Source organism: Nematostella vectensis, chromosome 4 (assembly GCF_932526225.1).
Source record: "Nematostella vectensis chromosome 4, jaNemVect1.1, whole genome shotgun sequence".
Taxonomy (NCBI): domain Eukaryota; kingdom Metazoa; phylum Cnidaria; class Anthozoa; order Actiniaria; family Edwardsiidae; genus Nematostella; species Nematostella vectensis.
The window spans coordinates 16,652,278-16,674,264 of NC_064037.1; the positions used below are offsets into that span (position 1 = coordinate 16,652,278).

The following is a 21,987-nucleotide window of genomic DNA, read 5'->3' on the forward strand; positions in this document are numbered from 1 at the left end:
CATATATACCATAGGAGCAGTACATCTAATTCACGGCAGAACGACCAGGAAGCCAAAAGAAAGCAGTTCATCATGTTTATGCTCAAATCCTCAAAGATATAAGCGCCATGAAATTTCTTCAAATAAATTATATTTGCTTCTTATTAATGAAAGCTGCAAAGGATAAAAATGTAATGGTAAATATATTTTACCGATGTTTCTCCGTTTCGCCGCGTTGTTAGGGGTGGGGGCCCTGGCTTGTTACTGAGTCGTACTCGATCAAACACGTCCACTTCGCGGCGACTCCTGATTTAGGAGAGGACCATTAATGGGTTGTACTAAGATGGAAAATAAGCGAAGAAGCAGGTGGGAGAGGATAAGGATAAGGAGGAGAAAAGGAGAGGAGAGAGAGAGAAAGTAAAGATGATGAGAGGAGAGGATGGACCGAAAAGGGTGGGAGGGCGGAGGAGAGGTGAGAGTGGACAGAAAGGGAGGAGGAAATACGAAAAGGAGAGGGGATGCAGAGAAAATGTTGACGTAGAAGAGGAAAGTAAACAAGGGGGAGAAATGAAGAAACGGAATTGAGGATAAAAAAAGGGGAAGTAAAATTAGTGGAAGATGTTTAGGCAGAGGAGGACAAAAGGTCCAAATTTACCTTCTGCTATCTGTCTCTCGTCTCTGGCCGATTTGTTGATATTTAGTCTGAAGTAGAATCGAAATGTGTTATAGAAGATAATGATGATTATTATCTCTTTCTGAATCTCACTTTTCCTCGCTTTTACATAGAAAGTTTTGCTTTCACTTCCCACCTTTTACATGCTCCATTTTTATGCACAAAAGAGTATATATATTTTTACATCCGCACTATGCAAGCTCATCACGAAATTTTGTTTACAGTGATGGGGTGGCTTACTGTGGCATCCATTCTCCCAATTTGGGACTGGATTTTATTTTCTTCATTTTTCAGTTGCTTCCGAAGGGCGGTAAGTTGGCTAAGAACATCGCTGTCGTTATCCAATCGAGAGGAAGGACCTGAAACAATAAAAATACCATAAGGAATCCTTCCCTATCCATTAATGTTTGTGAACAAACATTAACCTTGTTCTTGGTACACTGGTTTGCTAACAGGAACTGGCGACTCTGAAAAGGAAATGGAATGAATGAATCACATCGAGCTATAGTGACGTAAGATTTCGAAATCAAATAAGAATATTTAATTTCATTGAGCAGAAAATTTAATGCAAAACCTGGCTGGTGGGTTAATCATGGGAAAAGTGCGCAGCACGAAGAGATGTGCATGCTAATCCTAACTGTGCAGGGTAGATAGGTCAGGTTTTATTCAATTGCCATTGCAAAAAAGAACTGAATTACGCAAAGGGTCTTCCCCTGGCCTTAGTGAGTAACCATAAGCATTACGAGATATACCCCCAGCGATTACAGAACTAAGAGGTTTATGCTCCCTAGAGGAGGTCACGAATGTAGTACATAGCTCGCGCCTGCGGGCGGCAAGGTTTTGAGCCCGTGTGTGTGCTACAGTCCGTACCGTGTCGACGCTGGTTTGCTAACGTAGGAATTGGCGGGGAGGCAATACGTGATGCATCGGTATAGTCTGCGGCCTGAAACCGGGAAAGAAAGGGATGATTAAGTAGAATTATTCCGTCTGTTGTTTATCAAGAAAGATATAGATAGATATTGCACTTATTGGCAATAATACATGCATTAGGTCTGCAGCTAACGAGTGGTTTTCTGGACACGAGGAAGCACCCTACTTATTACCTGAGAGAGAAATCACGCGACTTTTTGAAAATAAAGTTAAAAGTAAGACTGTGCATTACCTCTTGCTTGGCTCTAAGTGTTGGTATGGGGGGAGAACTGGACCTAGCAGCCATAGCACCAGCCTGAAACAAACATGATCAAACACGCTCGGATAACAGTCTCCCTAATAAGTGACGTCATTGATTGAGATACAAACTCTCTGTGCATTTTGTATTCATGAGTGTGGGTTAGCGTGTATAAGAACCTCCCTGAAGATGGTACCACGGGGCAGCGTCCACATCTGTTCTTTCGCGGCCCCCGATACAAGTTAATAAAGTGCGGTGAGAGACGGGACCTCTGGCAACTTGGAAACCAAAGCCCGTGTCAAGGGTACCACGGCTCTCTAGAGTAACACATTCTACTGATTTTTACCCTGGTACAAGATCCTCAGACGCTACTTAATTACCAAACTTACTGCCTTTTTCGCTGCAATCTCAGCATCAAGTTTGCGTGCTAATTCAGCCTCTCGCTCTTCATCCAATTCCTTTCTCCGCCTGTCTTCCTGTTTCTTCTTGGCTTCTTGTGCAGCCTTCATCTCCTCGTTTCGTTTCCTGACTTCCTCCTCCTTTCTTCTGGCCTTCTCCTGCTCTTCTTCAAATTCTTTTTGCATTTTTATTCTCTGCTCTTCAAGGCGTTGTTCCTGGAGCAGTAAAACCGATGTTAAAGTTCGCAAAAATTCCCGTTTAAATTTGCTGACAGATCCTGTATTGTTATGTTACCGACAAAAAAGTTGAAAGTATCAACCGACTAGCTGACTTGGGGTTCATTGTAAAATACATTTCAAGTGAAAACCCCTAAAAGATAGCAGAATCGGAAAAGTCCTAAAACACAATTAAGAGATAGCAGTTGGTAAGAATTTTATACCCTAAAAGATAGGTCGAGCAATTTGATGAGACTTGAGATGCTCTCGCAATCTTCAGCCATAATCCTTTGAATTGTATTCTGAGCTACAAGCGATATAGTATTTCTTTTTATATATTCATGATATTTATATAATATTATAATCTATCTGCGTGCCCCGTCATTACTCTCCACCGTTGAAAATCCAAAGGTCCTTATTTAAACATTTCTCCAGACTATAAATATGATATTTCCCCCAGGGCTATTTTATAACCTTGCACTACACTCGCCCAAATGAAGCGAGGCTGAAGGGTGAGTGTATGCAATGGACCAAGTCAGCCCCAGCATTCTAGAGGTGGGAGGAATGCAATCAAAGAGTTGCCGACAGGATGGAAAAGAATGAAAAGGGGTCACATGTGTTTACCCTTTTTGTAGTATTTAAATAATTCTCAAGGAATTAATTGCAAACCGAGTTTGGATAGATTGGGGCAGGTACAAACCTCTAGTTCCTCCTCTCGTTTGATTTTCTCTTGCTCCTCCTTCTTCTTCCTCTCTTTTTCCTCCACCTAGTGGCACATAAAATATATAAAATCCACCTCAATAAACACTTAATCTAGCATTATTAGTCCCCTTCCAAAACCTGAAAGTAAGCCAGTATATCAAGCGCAAGGGCCTGAGAAAAAGAAGGGGAGACAGGGATATCTCAAGAGAGTCCGGCTAGGAAGTTGGTTCTCACTTGGACGTAAGCGCAAGCGGAACGCACACAGTTTTCCGATTCTCACTAGAACATAAGAGCAAGCGGAAGCGCATGAGAATGCAACTGCATGCTTTTCTTGCGTTTGCGCTTATGTTTGACCGATTTACACTTGTGTTGCGATTCCATTTGCGTTTTCGATTGCGTTTACGTCCTAGTGAGAACCAACCACTAGCCTGCAGGTCAAGGGCAAGTGGCTGGGAGATGATATACAGTGTGCACCTTCAACACTTCAGTTGCAGTCAGCTGGTTTATCTATTACCTTTGCACTTGCTAAGAAGCTTACTAGGAAGTAAGAGTTCAAGGCTCCGAGTTCAAGATTATAGAAAGTGAAGAACTGAGTTTTCCCCAGCCATAAATCCTTCTACAAGTAGAAACACTTTTGCAGCTAGCACCCAAGGAAAAAACCTGTGGTCTGCTATCCAAAAAAAATCTACAAAGTTTGTATAATAATCAGAGTTAACAAGATTAACCCCATACCTGTTGCTTTAGGTATAATTGATACTCAAGCTTCGCTTTCATCTTAATATCATCCTGTAAAAAATTTAATGAACAAAAAAGGTCATAAATAGTATTATTCAACATTCCACAAATCGCCATATGAAAATTTTCAGAACAGTGTCACAAATAACCTGATTTTAAATCCACAAAAAGATTTAGAATATAACAAATAACATTTTTATTTAATAGTTTCTGAAACGCAAACTTAGCATGCACGTAGGCAGTCAGCATATGACCGGCTTTTTTTAGCTTTGGTGGTTAATGAGAATGCACAAGCCCCTGGAACCCATCCCTGGCTACACACCCCATGTCAGGCAAGAACATAAAGATTCTCAATCTACCTGCGGGTGTTTGGTCTACACACCCCATGTCAGGCAAGGAACATAAAGATTCTCAATCTACCTGCGGGTGTTTTGTCTACACACCCCATGTCAGACAAAAACATAAAGATTCTCAATCTACCTGCGGGTGTTTGGTCTACACACCCCATGTCAGACAAAAACATAAAGATTCTCAATCTACCTGCGGTTGTTTAGTCTACACACCCCATGTCAGACAAGAACATAAAGATTCTCAATCTACCTGCGGTTGTTTAGTCAACACATCCCATGTCAGACAAGAACATAAAGATTCTCAATCTACCTGCGGTTGTTTAGTTTACGCATCCCATGTCAGACAAGAACATAAAGATTCTCAATCTACCTGCGGTTGTTTAGTCAACACATCCCATGTCAGACAAGAACATAAAGATTCTCAATCTACCTGCGGTTGTTTAGTTTACACATCCCATGTCAGACAAGAACATAAAGATTCTCAATCTACCTGCGGTTGTTTAGTCAACACATCCCATGTCAGACAAGAACATAAAGATTCTCAATCTACCTGCGGTTGTTTAGTTTACACATCCCATGTCAGGCAAGAACATAAAGATTCTCAATCTACCTGCGGTTGTTTAGTTTACACATCCCATGTCAGGCAAGAACATAAAGATTCTCAATCTACCTGCAATGTTTGGTCTACACACCCCATGTCAGACAAGCAACATAAAGATTCTCAATCTACCTGCGGGTGTTTGGTCTAAACACCCCATGTCAGGCAAGAACATAAAGATTCTCAATCTACCTGCGGTTGTTTAGTCAACACATTCCATGTCAGACAAGCAACATAAAGATTCTCAATCTACCTGCGGGTGTTTAGTTTACACACCCAATATCAGGCAAGGAACATAAAGATTCTCAATCTACCTGCAATGTTTGGTCTACACACCCCATGTCAGACAAGCAACATAAAGATTCTCAATATCATACCTGCGGCTGTTTGGTCTTCAAGGGGTCAGATCGGCCAAATGATGAAGTCCTTCCCATATCACCTCCAGACTGGTCTATTTTCAAGTTTAATATCACAGGTCAACATTCATGGCAAAAGGAATTCAGCAAAACCGTGTCTGTTACTATAGATGCGCTAGGCAGTATTTATTTGAAGAAAAGACAAACATCCTTTTGACCCAAGACATGCCCTGTACATCAACATGTATATACAATTGAAATTTGTTCATTAAAAATATGATTGACACATTCTGGCTTGTTTCTTTTGTGTGTACCCCAAATTTGCTGAGGGGGTGTGCAGTCAAAGGTTTTATATGTAAAAAGGATAGTATCTAAAGATCCTTTCAATTAGAAATGGGGGGAGGGCGCAGATAAGGTTTTTTTTATAGAAGAAGGATAGTATTTGATGATCCTTCAATAAGAAATGACATCTTTGATGGCCTGTGAACGTGTGGTATTATTTCCACCTCTAATGAAATAAAGCCTCTGTGTGCGCTAGGATCTTGAGGGCACAAGCCACTGTGGCTAATTTTAAGCCAAAGGAAATTAGCCACACTGACGGGGAATTAGCCCCAACCTGAAGCTATATCGAACAATTTAATCAAAATACCTTAGTGGTCTCATCAATTTCGTGACATTTTAGCCCCGCGAAATCCTATCCCTACGAACTTTAACATTGCAAAAGTCAATACATTTTCATTTGTTTCTCTTGTTTTTATTATTTAAATGACGACCAAGACAAATACGATTAAGAACTTATGATTCTCAACTTTTGTCTCACAGCTTCGGTGTATGTAAATGTGTTAGAAAATAGCATCAAGCACAATATGATTTCTACAGTTTTGTTTTGTTGTAATGTTTAATCAAATTCTTGGAGAAACACGTTTTTAACATTTTTTGAAAATGATTTTGCACCCAAATCGAAAAATCTCCCGAAATATGCTGATCTTTTTTTGCAAGATGATAACCAATAGTAACTGGAGATTGTCAAGAATGATCCTCTTTGTGAAAATATTATGCTACCCGAAACTAGGAAACAGCCGAAACAAGAGAGAGTTCATTCTTTGGCCTGTGTTTTTCCGATTTGCGATTTTCATCAGTAAGTTATCTTGACGTATTAGAAATACGATTTCGAGGTGAAAGATCGTGATTCAAAATTCGCGAGTATAGGAAACGGGCATGCGCCACCGTGGCGAACGTAGTTAGCAATAGAATTTGCCACGGCGAGTGCTAGCGGAAGCGCGGAATACACCCTTTCAATCCTTCCCATACCTGGATATGCTGGCTCAGGGGAGATCTTGTTCACTTCAGGCGGCAGCTCAAACCGGATGTCCTTGGCTGGTGGAGGATCCCTGGGACTGACTATCTTACCCTCTTGGTTATACTGGTGCATCTTCTTCAAGTCAGCTGAACAATAGGGAAAAACATGAACATGGCAGGGGGTGGGTGGTGGTCTGGCAGATATACAAATTTCGTACCCTAAAAATATCATGGATAGAAACTCACAACCTCTTAATGAATAACATACCCAAAAATATCTTTAAAAAGATTTCAATTAGGTACAGTATCACCATGACCCCACTACACATAAGGTGAGCTGAGTATAAATGTTTCTCATAAACCATCATTCTACTTTATGAAAGAAAAATACTGGGAAAAACTCAAACCCATAAAAATATGTAGGAACTCCCTCCCAGATCATGCTTATATCAAAGTACTCTCGTAATGTGCAACAACCAATACCACAGGTTCTGTTTAAGTGGAAACAAGATTTATTAGTTTGCGCTGGAGAGAAGAAAAAGGGACCACAACTAGGCAGTTTAAAATAGTTGTAACCGCACCTTCTTTCCCAGCCTTGCCACACCCCTGTTAACCCTCACATGTCATGTATGGGCAACCAAGAAACTTACTGACGAGATGTCCTGTCTGGTCTCTGAGTGGGGCCCCTCCTCCGCCCTTGCCCCATGGGTTGTACGCCTCAATCTCTGCCTCCATCTTCCTCTCATACCTTAGACAAAGAGTGTAAATTCAGTGCAAAGAGAAATTTAACAAGATATTTCCAACATTTCTTTACTTACCTCTCTTTCTCAATTTTTTCTTTTTCCTTCTTTTGGGCATGTTCTTTCATCTACAAGACACACATACTGCTAAGATCTTTATCATTATCGAGTGAGGCCTAAAGGTCATATGTATAATAACATAACATAACATAACATAACATAACATAACATAACATAACATAACATAACATAACATAACATAACATAACATAACATAACATAACATAACATAACATTCCTTGTTTTTAAAAATATTAAGGGCAACGTGCCCCTAGTGCCCCACCTCCTACTATGGCCCTGGAATGTTTATGTATTTTTGCCTGTATTGAGGCCTGCTGCATCTTTGATGCTGTAAAGTTGTATAAAAAATCCTTATGAGGCTGACAATTTGGAGCCCTGTTGGGTAAGATACCATCTACTGGTGGTAAGAACTCCTTTTCGCAAAAGGACTCACATAGCCATGATTTTAAACAAGCATAGTTGAGCCCTGCATACCTGTCTTTCAAGCTCATCCCGCAGGGCTTGCTGGGTAGCCCTCTTCTTCTGTGAATCAGATGAGTCATCTCTACCAATGTTACTAAACCCTCCAGGCGGTTGGTGATGGGGGTCACCCTCATACGCACTCTGGTAAGCTGAGGACATTGTTATGCAAATGTTAATAATGCAATGTTAATAAAGCACCGAAATACAACAAACAAGTACTGTTTAGCACATACATAAAAGTAGCACAGACATTTCCTGGTTTATAAAGAATGGCACATACCAGTGCACTGAATTTCGTCATTCAAAATCTGTTATTACTTTATCGCTACCATGCTTTGGTAAAGACAATTGGAATACTTTGTGAAGTCAAATGGATTTCACTGTGATTGAAAGTAAGGATACACATAACAGACTAAATTGCATCATCATCAGACATTACAGTCTATTTCTGATAGCATCCTTACCTTGTGTCTCAGGAGGTGACGGATCAGAGGGTGGAGCTCTGCCACGAGGAGTCAGTTCTAAATGCAACACATTGGAAAATGTATGTTTTTTCGTAAACATTGTACTAGTGTCAAAACATAAGAATATTTTATATTGCACCAAGTTCTGTCTAAATATGGATGGAAATTTAAAAAAAAAAATGGGTATGGGAATGGGTACATTGGGTCACCTTTATACATTTTCTATAGGACTTTTGGATTTTTTATTACAAGATCCCTAAGGTAAAAAAAAAAAAAATACAAAACAAATAGGAAAAAAACTGCAGCTGACAAAATATTTTTTTCTGAATGGAAATAAAATGTAATTGCTAGAATAAGTGTTAGGGTGCTTATTTAATTTCTCATGTCCTTATCCAAGGGAGGCACTTCATGTCAAAATATGTTTCATTTCTAGAAAAAAAATGTGCTTTTTGTTACCTCCATCCTTATATAAAGTCCATCTTTACAATGAAGAGCCATTATGTTATTATCATTATTATGGCTATTGTTATTGTTATTGTTATTGTTATAGTGCATGATGTTATAGTGCATGATGTTTAGGTTATTCCAGCAATCAGTCTACATAACAGGACACTTTAAAGAAGGTCTATCCAGGACTATGATTCAAAACAAAACAAAAACAAAAACAAAAATGTGTACCAGGTATACAGCTGGTATATGGGGATCATGTTACAGTGAAGCTCTACCCAACCCCACCCATTACCCCCCCCCCCCCCCCCATTGACTTATTGTCACCATAATTACCCAAAGTGCCTTGATACAATTGTGGCTTCAACTAATAAAAATTGCTTTGCTTCACTAACCTTGCTGTATGCCTCTGTCATATCTGTTCCCAAAAGCGGATGCAAACCCCACCCCTAGTGGCGGAACGGTGACTGAAGATGGCTGGGGTGCCGCCCTCTCCTGTCCACCATAGTAGAAGTAGGGGTCGTCATAGGGGTTTGGTTGAACGGCAGGGTGTGGTGGAGGGTGGCTGCTTGGGATGTAGGTACTGGGAGGGGGGCTGTAGAGTGGCTGACGGCCAGGCGGGGGCTTTTGATTTGGTTCTTGTGGTCTTGAAGACTGTGGATTTAATATTCCCCATCAAGAAATCAGTACCTGCTAGTACACTGAAAATTATAAATAACCTAACTTGTATACTTTTACTGGCATGACAATTCTGATACTTTATTACATTCTCAGTCAGGGAAATTAGGATAGCCTTTCCTTTAAAAAAAAAAACATAAAATAAAGAAAGTGATAGAAAAATTCATGACTGTTTGAAGTTTAAGTCTTAAGGATCGAGATACAATTTTTGGTCTTTTTGTTGCTGGCTTCCTCTCTGGGTGTGGTTATTTAAAGTATAGTGTGAGAACAATAGGTAATGGGTCGGGACCATGTGCGGGCAGACGAAGGAGCAATAAGCAATTAGAGTAGGGCATGCTAAAAAAAGTGAACAAGTGACAAACAGTCACCTGGCTTGTAAATGGACTGGACTCCATTCCAATGCCCAGTCTTTCCATTCTTTCTCTGTTGATAAAAAATATAAGGTCAGTCCACTAATACCCGGTAGAACCTCCAACTAACACAAACTCTGACAAGAGACAAAAATCTGTTGGGACACAGTCCTCATCAGAGCCCTTAGCTAACATAAACTCTTTCAAAATGCAAAAATCTGTAGAATAGCAAGGTCAGTCTTGTTATACCCAGGCTAACTCAAACTCTGACAAGAGACAAAACTCTGTTGAGCATGGAGTTTGAGTTAACAGGCTAAGGGAAGATAAAAAAATATAACAAATAATATGATAGTCTTAAATAATTATGATCCCATTCAAGTCCAAGGTCTAGGTTAAAGGTCATAGAAAGTCATGTGATCAATAAGCGCAAGTCGCCTATTTGAGTCCCAGCTAAAAAAAGCCATGTTCTACTGTATATAATGGATGAAAAAAACATAATATAAACTGAGATCGTACTGTTTCCTCTTGTCTTCTTGTTCCTGTCGCTGTTTTTCTAACTCCTTTCTGTATCTCTCCTTTTCTTGGAGCTTGAGTGCCTTTGGCTCCTCACGACCTACACAGTACAAATCAAATAAGAAAATACAGACACCTAAAGAGCTAGGAGGACGTTCCAAGGCCTAAAAAGCACACAGTACAATTCAAATAAGCAAAAGAAAAAGTACAACAACCAAGCATTATCTGCCACAAAAATTATTGTTATCAGCTACAAATTTGCAACTACTCTGAACCCTTTAAAAAGGGAAACAGTGTTTGGCCAAAAAAAGGATCATAAATGTTAACAAAACTACAGCTGAAATTACCTCCTATGATTCCAGTTCCTTCAGGAAGAGGGGCAGAGGCAGAGCGTAGCTCACTGTCTGTTTTAGTTCTTCTCATGTCAGTCTCTACTTCAGGTGCTGCTGTTCGTCTAATGGAAGATACAGTATTTAAACTTGTCAGGAAAACATTTAATTTTGGCAAGTTTTGTAAGCATTTTTTTTTCAGAGAGGAACTGCCATCCTCTATCATTCAACACAAATTGGGAGAATGGAATTGTGCCCTAAGATGAAATTGTAGATGTTCAGAAGAAAAATTAAATTCTTTAAGATTAAAATTAAGATTTTTGAAATAATTTAGTTTACATTCTAATTTTAAAGCCAGAGATTCAGAGGGTGTGGTCTTTTATGAACATCATGTAAAGATTAAAGTTGCAGTTCTATTTCCCTATTCAAAATATTTTTTCTAATGAAATTTTTGGATTTCTAGGAACACAACCTAAGTTGCTAACAATTAAACTAAGGTTTCTAAGAACTTCACGAAGTACTCACCTTTCCTCGTGGGCGCTGCTTATTCTTTGAGAGACCCTTGACTTCTGACGGCGTCTTCTAGACTGCAAAGGTATTAAAACAAGTACAAATACATGAGCTAATGAATGACGCCAAACAATGATGAGAAAGAAATCTCACCTGTTCTCGCAGATCTTCAAAATCCTCATCATACTCATCGTCAAGATCTTGTAGCCGCCGTCGTCTCAGCCATTGACTGAAAACAATGAATACGAGATTGTGTTAATTATGGAATTAATTTGTGTGCCCCATGTTGTCTTTTGTCTTCTCTACACATTTTTCTGTTGCTAAGGTAATATGCAAATATTGCATGCTGATCATAGTATTGGTACATAACAGCACTATTGAATGGAAATGTCTTTGTTGTTTATTGTAAGTAAGGGATGAGTAAGTTGCTTAACATCTCACACAGCTAAATTATTATTTGTTGCAATGATTTTCCAGCATTTGCTTGACAGGGAAATAAGATTGGGCAAGCAGAGCTTCCTTCTATCTCTCTTTTTTATACTCAGTACTAGAGAGGCATCTGCTAGCATAAAATTCTTGGAAGGGATGACCCATCTAGCAACTTTGTATGAAAAATTAGTTTATCATTGGTCATTACCTGTCATCCATGTCATCATCGTCAGTGAAACGCACACGCCTGGAACGCCTTGACCGCGGACCATAAGGATCCTGGTAATTATCAGTATTACCAAGACTATCCATAATAGGGTTTCATATATCAAATACGACTAACTGTTTGTGATTGCAGATAAGCAAGCAGCAATATTCTCATAAATTTGTAGGACAAAATAATCAGATTGAGATTTGAATTCCATCTCAATTTGTGAAGCAAAAACATAAACTTTTGGCTAGAACCATTATGACAGCTGCATATCTTTTTAGCGGCCGTTGGACTTGATGTAAATTTAGAGAAAGACTGATCAATAAGTACCTCGTCATCTAGGTCATCATCATCATAACGCTGACGACTGAGAAATCCATCACTTTTAGAGTTGAACTTGTAATTTTTGCTAGACAGCCTCATGTGTCTGTAAAAACACAGGTACTAAAAGTTACTTAAAAGATTGATAAGATTGCTACAATCCTTGGTTTTTAAGGCAGGTTGCATGTACTGCCTTGATTGCTACTTGGAATGTTTCTACCAAGACTGAGCAAACAAGTCAGACTCATGCTGCTCTGAATAGTTAACACTTATAAAGCAAAAAAGATACTGTTTAAAGTGTCATCCACCAATAATTTCTAAATCCACACTGATTTTTCAAGCCTTGTAAGAAAGCGTTTCAAATACTTGTTGCCTAACTGTACTGACCTTAAATCATCATCAAAATCTTGCTCTTCAAATCTACTCCTTAATAGAAAAGAGGAAATGATTAGACTGTGCGGGGGTCAACACTGCAAAAGGCTGCAAAAGGCAGGATAGACATTTTACAAGCTGAGAATTGTACAACAATCCTTGCAGCCAACCATTTTTGCAAAAGCTCTTCTTATCATTACCATTTCAATTGACTCTCAAACTCTATCCCTTGCAATTACCTGCTCCAGTAGGAGACCAAAACCACTTTTAGGAGTTACTGTACCAACTGGCCTTTTCGTTTGGATTTACTTAAGCTCTGTCGTAAAGCAACAACTTGTAAATGTCAGACTATGTTTATACCTGTAACGTCTTTCCTCTGCCCTTTTACGGCGTAGCAAATCCTCATAGCTATCAGTCTTATTTGGGGCTCTTCGTCTTGGGGCTAGTGAAAAAGTTTGTTTTTCACTTAGATTAGCAACATAGAGAAAAGACAATAATATACAATAAAGAAAAGAACAGTTGAGAGAAAAATAACTAAAATAATAATTTTACCTCTTATTTCAAAAGACTCCTCCTATAAGAAAAAAAATTTATAAAAATTTTAAAGGTTAATAGTTGATAATAAAAACAATGAGCACATTTTCACAATAGATTGTAAAAAAAGAAGAGATCACAAGCATGGAAAAGGTAACACATGAAGTAAATAATAAAGTCACTGGGGGTGATGTTGCATGTGCAACACTAACAAACAGATTTCTTAAAATAAAAGTAATCAGTTAGTCATATTTGTCAAATTCTAAGAAAAAACAGGCATCAGATATCCAACAATTCTGTCTGTGACAATGATGTTTTGTACTCCTTATCAAGTTATGAGATCCCCCTAGACAATTTGAAATTTTGGTGATTATCAGCCCTTATAACATCATTCAAAAATCCTCTGTAGAAATATTACGCTACAAAAAGAAGCTATTTAATGCCTTATCTTCATTCAAAATTTTCTCTATTTTGACCAGCGAGTCAATCTTCTGTTTACAGCTTTTGCATATTCTTCTGGAATACACTGATCTAAGTTTACCAAAAAGTTTGATGACATTTCCTTTGAGTCCAAGAAACGCACCTGCCCAGATGCCTTGAAATTTATCCCACAAACAAGAAAAAAAACTCTGCTGCACGCTGCCTTTGCTGTTCACTCTTTTTTTTAAGTGATGTTTTAGGTGATAAATGAACAGTTGTTTTCTTTTTACAAAGAGGATAACTAACCAGAGTTTGATTCATAATTTGCAACAAAACCCACGCAAAGCATATTGACAGCTTATGCGTGATGGTACAGGTTTTGCCACACTTTAAAATTGAAGGGTGCGACAGGTTTCACGCCGTCGCTCATGCAGGGAAAACAGTTTCGGCCCAGCACAGAGGTCTCTTTTCCTTGCGAATGCCAGCCCATTGAAATACAGAGAAAAGAGGCCTCTGCTAGCAGGGAAGGCTATTGGTTTCTTGCACACCAGACTGATTTTCCCTAACACTTGTACCTTTGTGGACAAAACACCTCCAAGAATATGCCCTGATCATTCTTTTATTTACCTAAATCAGTTTATCATGCCCTCATGCTACAGTATTTACAGGGCCATAGCAGGGGCTGGGTCACTGGGGGCATGTGCCCCAACCCCCAACATTTTCAAACATCATAAGTAAATGACTAGAAGGGGCTTGGCTGTGCCCTCCTCCCCCAATATTTTTTTAATGTTTGGTATTGTGCCACCCAATCTTACATGGCCTGCTACGGCCCTGATCTATGGATGCCACGAAAAAAAAGCTATAATGACACTGCAAAAAATTGCTTCAAATGTGAAAATTTGCATTTAATATTTTGTTTCTTTCTAAGTACTTAGGAATTTTCTACCTTATTTGATGATTTGAAATGAGCTGGCTTGAGACATTTTTTCATGATCTTGTAACTGTTTTTCACTTCATGTTGACAATTATTAGAAGATTCCTAAATTCTTACCATATCATCAAAATTCTCTTTGCCTCTTCTTCGGCTGCTGCGAGGAGGGAGAGGAGAAAAGTAATCTCTTTCATAGGACTGACGCTCCACTGGTTTCTGAATTGACTTGAGAGGAGTATCCTGCAGGAAAAAGTATAATCTTCATTTTTTCATGATCTTGTAACTGTTTTTCACTTCATGTTGACAATTATTAGAAGATTCCTAAATTCTTACCATATCATCAAAATTCTCTTTGCCTCTTCTTCGGCTGCTGCGAGGAGGGAGAGGAGAAAAGTAATCTCTTTCATAGGACTGACGCTCCACTGGTTTCTGAATTGACTTGAGAGGAGTATCCTGCAGGAAAAAGTATAATCTTCATGTGTTCTACTCAAATACCATAATTGCTTGAATAAACGCATCCCACAAATAAGCGCCTCACCTAAGAGGAAAAATATAAAAAGCACCTCCCACAAATAAGTGACTTGCGTAACCATGTTGCTCTTCACAGACTTTCAATGATGACTCCATTAGAACGGAAGCAACAATAATGGGCAATCTGCCAACAACATTATACTATTGCAAGCTTGCTTTGTTTTGATTTTGGGAGGAGTCTTCCTCCTCATACATTGTTAAAACTTTTTAACTAGAAAATAAAAACAGACTTTGGAAGAGGTGTCTATCCCATTTACTGTAAGCTACTCTGGCACTTATGGTAACAGTATAACCACTCTGGCACTTATGGTAACAGTATAACCACTCTGGCACTTATGGTAACAGTATAACCACTCTGGCACTAATGGTAACAGTATAATCACTCTGGCACTTATGGTAACAGTATAACCACTCTGGCACTTATGGTAACAGTATAACCACTCTGGCACTTATGGTAACAGTATAACCACTCTGGCACTTATGGTAACAGTATAACCACTCTGGCACGTATGGTAACAGTATAACCACTCTGGCACTTATGGTAACAGTATAATCACGCTGGCACGTATGGTAACAGTATAACCATTCTGGCACCTATGGTAACAGTATAACCACTCTGGCACTTATGGTAACAGTATAACCACTCTGGCACTTATGGTAACAGTATAACCACTCTGGCACTTATGGTAACAGTATAACCACTCTGGCACTTATGGTAACAGTATAACCACTCTGGCAGCTATGGTAACAGTATAATCACTCTGGCACTTATGATAACAGTATAACCACTCTGGCACTAATGGTAACAGTATAACCACTCTGGCACTTATGGTAACAGTATAACCACTCTTGCACTTATGGTAACAGTATAACCTCACTTTGTGTATGCTTTCTAGGCAAGCCAACCAAATTGCTGATTCTATTAATATTCCAAGAAATACCTTGGTAGTTGATGGCTGATCTCTTGGAATGGGAGCTTCATCAGCCCTGCCAGTAGACCTCAGTTTTTTCTAGAAAATAAGCAAACAAAAAGACAGCTTATTCAATCAATTAAATGATTATTTGATTAATTATTTAATCATTTTTTATTACTTAAAATGAACTCATAACAATACCCAGCTATATAAACTTTATTTGGTACAAAATCAAATATTATCAACCTTTATGGTTCTTCAAAGACAAATACATCAGTATTTATTAAAATCTGTTAATTGTGATATTTCCATCTTTATAATTTTGCAATTTTTCTCACATACTAACACTAAGCCACACAAACATTCTGAATAAGAAAGATGAAATTTTTGAGAAGAAATATTGAAATTTGCAGGGGAGAAACATAATCATTTCTTGTGACCTCAGCCAGAAACTTGTTATATTCTTGTTTCCTTTCCTCGTTCAGCTTTTTTCGATGGCTATCATAACCTCCCAAAGGAAGCCCAGTTTCATCAGCATTACTCAAACTAGCAGGACCTGTGGAATACAGAAATGTAAGGTATATAATGATGATGTACAGTATCAACAACATCAGAGATAGTAAAACAGGGGTTTGTGTACAGCAACTTCTAACACATCACAGAGTTTGACTCCTGGTCAGACATGATTATTTTGATTGTATTTTTATTAAGAAGAGCAACTAACGCTGTCACAAGAAAAAATAATGATTAAAATACTGCTAAAGCATGTCTAGCCTTTGGTAAAATGGTTGTATGACAAGAAAGACTACAGACAAGCTGTGGAGTAACTAGGTCGTATGACTAGAAAGACTACAGACAAGCTGTGGAGTATCTAGGTGGTATGACTTGAAAGACTACAGACAAGCTGTGGAGTAACGAGGTTGTATGACTAGAAAGACTACAGACAAGCTGTGGAGTATCTAGGTGGTATGACTTGAAAGACTACAGACAAGCTGTGGAGTAACGAGGTCGTATGACTAGAAAAACTACAGACAAGCTGTGGAGTAACGAGGTGGTATGACTAGAAAGACTACAGACAAGCTGTGGAATAACTAAATTTGTTGGTCTTTGTATGTATGGTGGAATTAAGGAAATAAATCAACACAAGGTTGAAGTAGAATGTTAAACATTTCTGTGAGAACAGAATAAATCACTGTTATACACTTGTCTAGCACAAAGACAATAACAATTCAAATTTACATCAATATTCCAATTTTTGGATATACCTCCAGGTATTAAATGTATGTGAAATATTGTTGTTTATAAAAGGGCATCTACAGTACGAGGATATTGGTATGTAGAAAGTATGATGACAGAAAAAAATGATAAAAAAATTAGGTAATACTGTACCTCCCCTTGATGGAGAAGTGGACACAGGATTATTTCTGAAAAACAAAACAATTTCACTTGAGTTAGACTTGGTGGGATGAGGCTTGAAAACTGTGTTTGTACAGAACTCTATACGGGTCTGAGTTCATATCTATCATATCAATTGTCATGTACTTTCTGTGTTTGTACCGAACTCTATACAGGTCTGAGTTCATATCTATCACATCAATTGTCATGTATTTTCTGTGTTTGTACAGAACTCTGGTCTGAGTTCATATCTATCACATCAATTGTCATACATACATACATACATACATACATACATACATACATACATACATACATACATACATACATACATACATACATACATACATAAACTTTATTTAAGTGTCAAAAGTGTTTAGCTAAAAAGCTAATTGTGGACACTATAAAAAATAAATAATCAGATAATTAATAAATAATATGATTTAGAATCTAATCTAGCTATATATAAAATATTAAAAATATTATAGAAAACTATACGTATTATACATATTAATATAATATATTATATACACAAACACTATATAGACGAACTATCACAGGCGTAGATACAAGTAAACAGACATGTGTATACTAATAGACACAAGAACAAACAAACAAACAAACAAGCAACATATAAATAAGTAACAAAACAAATTAATATAAAAATATGATACAAGGGTGGTGCACACTCCTCATGTGCCCGACCGCCAGACAGCACACGGGACCACCCCACGTGCCCACCCCACTAGGATGAGCATGCGATGCAGTCACATGCGCCATCCAGCAGGCCAAGCACATCAAGAATGCGCACTCCCGTCCTAAAAGCCTGTAGGCTGGTCTTATTACGAAGTTCCTGACTTATTTTACCCCAAATATAGGGGCCTAGAAACCTTATGCTGTGTCTACCATATGTGATTGTATAAAATCTTGGAACAGGAAAATCGCTCCTCAAGTTGTAACTCCTGTCTTGCTGAAAAAATATACTTTGAATATGCTCAGGAGCTAGGGAATTTCTAACTTTGTACATTAATATAAGAATGTCTTGTAATCTTCTATTCTCTAAGCTTGACAATCGCCCTCTCCTTAAAAGTTCAGCATAAGTGTCAGTTCTATTATTAAATATTGCACGTAGAGCCCTCTCTTGGACTCTCTCTAACTTTCTAGCATCAGCGGCTTTACAAAAGTGCCATACCGTGTGACAATATGTGAGATTGGGTAGAATTGCTGATTTATAAAGTTGTAATTTGGCGTCTACTGGGATTAGATTTCTAAGCCTTACCAACACACCAACTTTTTGGCTTGCTTTCTTACATATTTCACTGATATGAAGACTAAAGTTCAGCTTATCGTCAAGAGTCACTCCTAGCAGTTTCATTTCAGTAGACGATTTAATTATTTCTTCATCAATCTTAACCTGTATAGATAGGTTGTCTTTATTTCTATTTTTTCTGCCTAGCAACATCAAGCTATATTTATCATAGTTCCCTTTGAGGAAATTATCTTTATACCATTGTGATATCTTATGTCCTTCTTCGTTCAAAATTTGTTCCACGCACTCAGCTGTTCCCCCTTTTACATAGAGCTGATGGTCATCAGCATACATTGACAAGCTAGCTGTTTTAACTTCAAATGTCATGTCATTTTGGAAGATATTCCATAATAATGGTCCAAATGACGACCCTTGAGGACATCCCCTTACTGCATCCTTCCAGACACTGGTGACTCCATTAAGTTTGTATTTTCTGTGTTTTTTGTATTTTCTGTGTTTTTACAGAACTCTTTACGGGTCTGAGTTCATATCTATCATATCAATTGTCATGTATTTTCTGTGTTTGTACAGAACTCTATACGGGTCTGAGTTCATATCTATCACATCAATTGTCATGTATTCTCTGTGTTTGTACAGAACTCTATAGGGTCTGAGTTCATATCTACCATATCAATTGTCATGTATTTTCTGTTTTTATAATATACAGGGCAATATGACCTGTAAATTTGGGTGTATTCTAATCAAAATGTCTTGTTAGGGTCCTAGTGTGTTTTGAGTATAATATAATAATAATAATAATCGTTTATTCATACTTTTGTAGCATAAGCTAAATTACAGTATGTCGGCCGATGCACACTACACTTAACAATGTATAAATATATACTGGCATAACTACTGGAAACGAATTGTGATAAAGTTATTATACCTTTCAGTTACACCAACTGATTTATCCAAACGGCTGCAACCCCCCCTTAGCGAATAACCATGGGCGACCTCAGTCCCAGATTGTATTATATATTTTATAGGCTCAGTGCATCTTGCTTTGGCCATGAATCGACGGCACAGTTCTGCTCTGCGGACTGTAAGTGAGTCCATTTTTGCTACTTTGAGCCCTGATTCATAGCTAAGGCAAGGGTAGATTATTCGAATAGCTTTTCGTTGTACTGTTTCGATAAGCTCTGCAAGGTATTCAGGAAGGGAGGCCCAGACAGGAGCAGCGTACTCAAGGACTGACCGAATTAACGAGCAATAGATAAGGACCATATCTGACTGCTGGACACCTGCCTTCCTGAGTACCCTGAGGGCATAGAGGCGCTTGCTAGCCTTCTTAACAATGTGGTCAACGTGAACATTCCATGACAGATCTGCTGATATGTGTACACCTAATAGCTTGTAATATTCAACTTTCTCAACAACTGCGCTCCCTAGGATTAATCTTTGGGGGACAGAAGGTTGGTACTTTAAGAAATTGATCTGAAGCTCTTTGCATTTCTTGGGGTTCAGACGCATTCCCCTTGATGACGCATATTCCTTGATATCATTAACAATAAATTGTATGTAACTGGGAGAACATCTTGGAACAATTTCAAATACGGTGGTATCGTCAACATATTTAACTCTATTAGGCCACCTTGCAAGCATACGGTTGACTAAGATTGCAAACAAAAGCGGAGCCGATTTCGTGCCCTGGGGAATACCCCCATTGGAGACAACTACAGATGACAATGCATTGCCTACTCTTACACGTTGAGGCCTATTTGAGAGAAAACAGCAGATCCACCTTATAATTACATTATGAACGTTAAGCAGTTTCATTTCGTTCACTAATGCATTATGATCAACCAAATCAAAACCTTTAGAGTATAAAAGCAAGGCTTTGGTACTTTTAGGACTCTGTGCTTGTTTTAGCATGATTTTAAGGGGTTTAGATGCAGTTGGTGTCTGGTTAGTACACATAAGTATAAATTGTCCACTAGTGAATTACCTTCTATTTGAAGAGGATGCGTTGTAATGTTCCTTTATAAAATAAAAGCAAAATAATCAGTATGCTTTTGCCCTCTATAACAAAGAAGAAAAAACTCTTGTATCATGACCCCATGTATTTTGGTCTTGTCTGGATTGTATTTCTTTATCAACAAGGTGTCTGTAACAGCGGCCTGTCCATGGGGGAAGGTTGATGTATATATATATATCAACATAAGTTCTGATAAGCCTATATTCATTCTCAACTTTGAATGTTTAAGTAAACTTTTATAAGTAAATTTTCTACAGAGGGAGTAAATTTTAGGAAATTGATAATAAAATATATGTTAGGTTTACGATGAAAAATCTGGTTAGAACATAAATCGCACTGATAATGTATAACAAGAATATTAATGTGTAAATATAAAAGCATTTACTGAAAATCATATTCTCTCTACCATAACATAATTGCTACCTGACGGGAAGTCGAGGCGAAGTCCCCGTCCCTTGACAACTCGGCCCTTTCTCTTTCCAATTTACTTTTCTGGCTTTCAATAAACTTTCCCAAGTCATCAGCCATCGAGATTCTCGTTTGAACTCAGCACAGAAGTTTTAGGTTTGATGGGAAAGTTATGAATAAGCGACAAAGCCCAAAATTATCGAATGTTCAACACCACAACATTCTTGTTCTTGTTGCCATGTCGAGAAATACAGAATGTGCTCATCCGTTTCTTCAAATCAAACCATTGTCAAAAGATGCCGTTCATTTAGGAGAAGCATTAGCAAGTGTTGATATCCAGGCTAGGGATCTCTACAAATCAGGACAAAGTGATGATTTACGCGAAACAATATTTACAATCCGTTTCTCTATGCCGCCATTTTGATGTCGTAGTTTTACCCAGAATGCACCCGGTTAGTTGGCGGGTAGGAAGAAGAGGGCAGGGGGGGGGGGGGGGGGGTGGAACGCAAAAATCGGTGCCCAAATTTGTATCTGCGAAATATTGGGGACACGGCCACTCCCCTTCTGGTCATTTCCTTATAACTTTTTAAAATATTGGTGGGGGAGGGGGGCACGTGAGGGCCCCTGAATGGTCTTTGGCGAGCACCCTGTTTTTTGACGCGATACCGAGCATTTTTATTTTTTTAATAAATCGAACAGCGTGCACATAAAAAATGCGAGAACGATTGGAAAAATTCTCGAGATACCAAAGGATAATATTCGCAATTCCTTTATAGAGCTTCAAGTAAATTCAGGTCCTTCCCGCCCGCCCCCCCCCCCCCCCCCCCCTCTTAGAAGAAAAAAAACACACTAATCACAATAATCAGTAACTTCCTATAGGCACGGGACTGCAGTTAGGAGAAATGTGCAATGCTGCAAGTTTGTTGTGCTAGACAGAAACTTACATTGAAATTAATCTGTCTCTAGTGGCAATCAAACTTCCGCTCGACCAATCAGCAGATCATAGCGCGGCCTCAAGAGGAGCACCAACAAACACGACGGCTCTTACCGAACTCTCCCTAAAAACGAGGAGAATTCATACTTTGAACATCTGAAAAATGCACTTCACCATACCTGTCAACTCTCCCGCATTAGGCGGGAGTCTGAAGATTTTGGACCCCTTCTCCCGCTCTCCCGCGTTGAGCACCAA

At 38.6% G+C, this 21,987-nt stretch overlaps 1 protein-coding gene across 4 annotated transcripts in view; it reads right to left on the reverse strand.

Moving 5' to 3' along the window:
* LOC5511331 (centrosome and spindle pole associated protein 1) overlaps positions 1-21,987 on the reverse strand; it is a 110,244-nt gene that overhangs the window by 3,359 nt on the left and 84,898 nt on the right. The window contains exons 1-33 of one of the 4 annotated variants that reach the window (XM_048726353.1): positions 20,814-21,246; positions 20,361-20,392; positions 17,101-17,135; positions 16,152-16,267; positions 15,739-15,807; positions 14,600-14,719; positions 14,387-14,506; positions 12,934-12,955; positions 12,742-12,823; positions 12,397-12,435; positions 12,019-12,115; positions 11,686-11,756; positions 11,202-11,277; positions 11,064-11,125; positions 10,557-10,663; positions 10,213-10,309; positions 9,715-9,769; positions 9,064-9,322; positions 8,222-8,278; positions 7,770-7,906; positions 7,293-7,342; positions 7,125-7,222; positions 6,487-6,621; positions 5,197-5,270; positions 3,869-3,922; positions 3,135-3,200; positions 2,210-2,434; positions 1,815-1,877; positions 1,523-1,595; positions 1,078-1,119; positions 893-1,011; positions 635-681; positions 192-285 (exon numbers count right to left, since the gene is read on the reverse strand). In XM_048726353.1, coding sequence (XP_048582310.1) covers positions 192-285; positions 635-681; positions 893-1,011; positions 1,078-1,119; positions 1,523-1,595; positions 1,815-1,877; positions 2,210-2,434; positions 3,135-3,200; positions 3,869-3,922; positions 5,197-5,270; positions 6,487-6,621; positions 7,125-7,222; positions 7,293-7,342; positions 7,770-7,906; positions 8,222-8,278; positions 9,064-9,322; positions 9,715-9,769; positions 10,213-10,309; positions 10,557-10,663; positions 11,064-11,125; positions 11,202-11,277; positions 11,686-11,756; positions 12,019-12,115; positions 12,397-12,435; positions 12,742-12,823; positions 12,934-12,955; positions 14,387-14,506; positions 14,600-14,719; positions 15,739-15,807; positions 16,152-16,267; positions 17,101-17,135; positions 20,361-20,392; positions 20,814-20,918 — 2,898 coding nt within the window. In that variant the 5' untranslated portion in view covers positions 20,919-21,246. Of the gene's footprint in view, positions 1-191; positions 286-634; positions 682-892; positions 1,012-1,077; positions 1,120-1,522; positions 1,596-1,814; positions 1,878-2,209; positions 2,435-3,134; positions 3,201-3,868; positions 3,923-5,196; positions 5,271-6,486; positions 6,622-7,124; positions 7,223-7,292; positions 7,343-7,769; positions 7,907-8,221; positions 8,279-9,063; positions 9,323-9,714; positions 9,770-10,212; positions 10,310-10,556; positions 10,664-11,063; positions 11,126-11,201; positions 11,278-11,685; positions 11,757-12,018; positions 12,116-12,396; positions 12,436-12,741; positions 12,824-12,933; positions 12,956-14,386; positions 14,507-14,599; positions 14,720-15,738; positions 15,808-16,151; positions 16,268-17,100; positions 17,136-20,360; positions 20,393-20,813; positions 21,247-21,987 lie in introns of those variants that run through there. The other 3 variants (XM_048726355.1, XM_048726354.1, XM_048726356.1) reach the window with 3 other exon arrangements.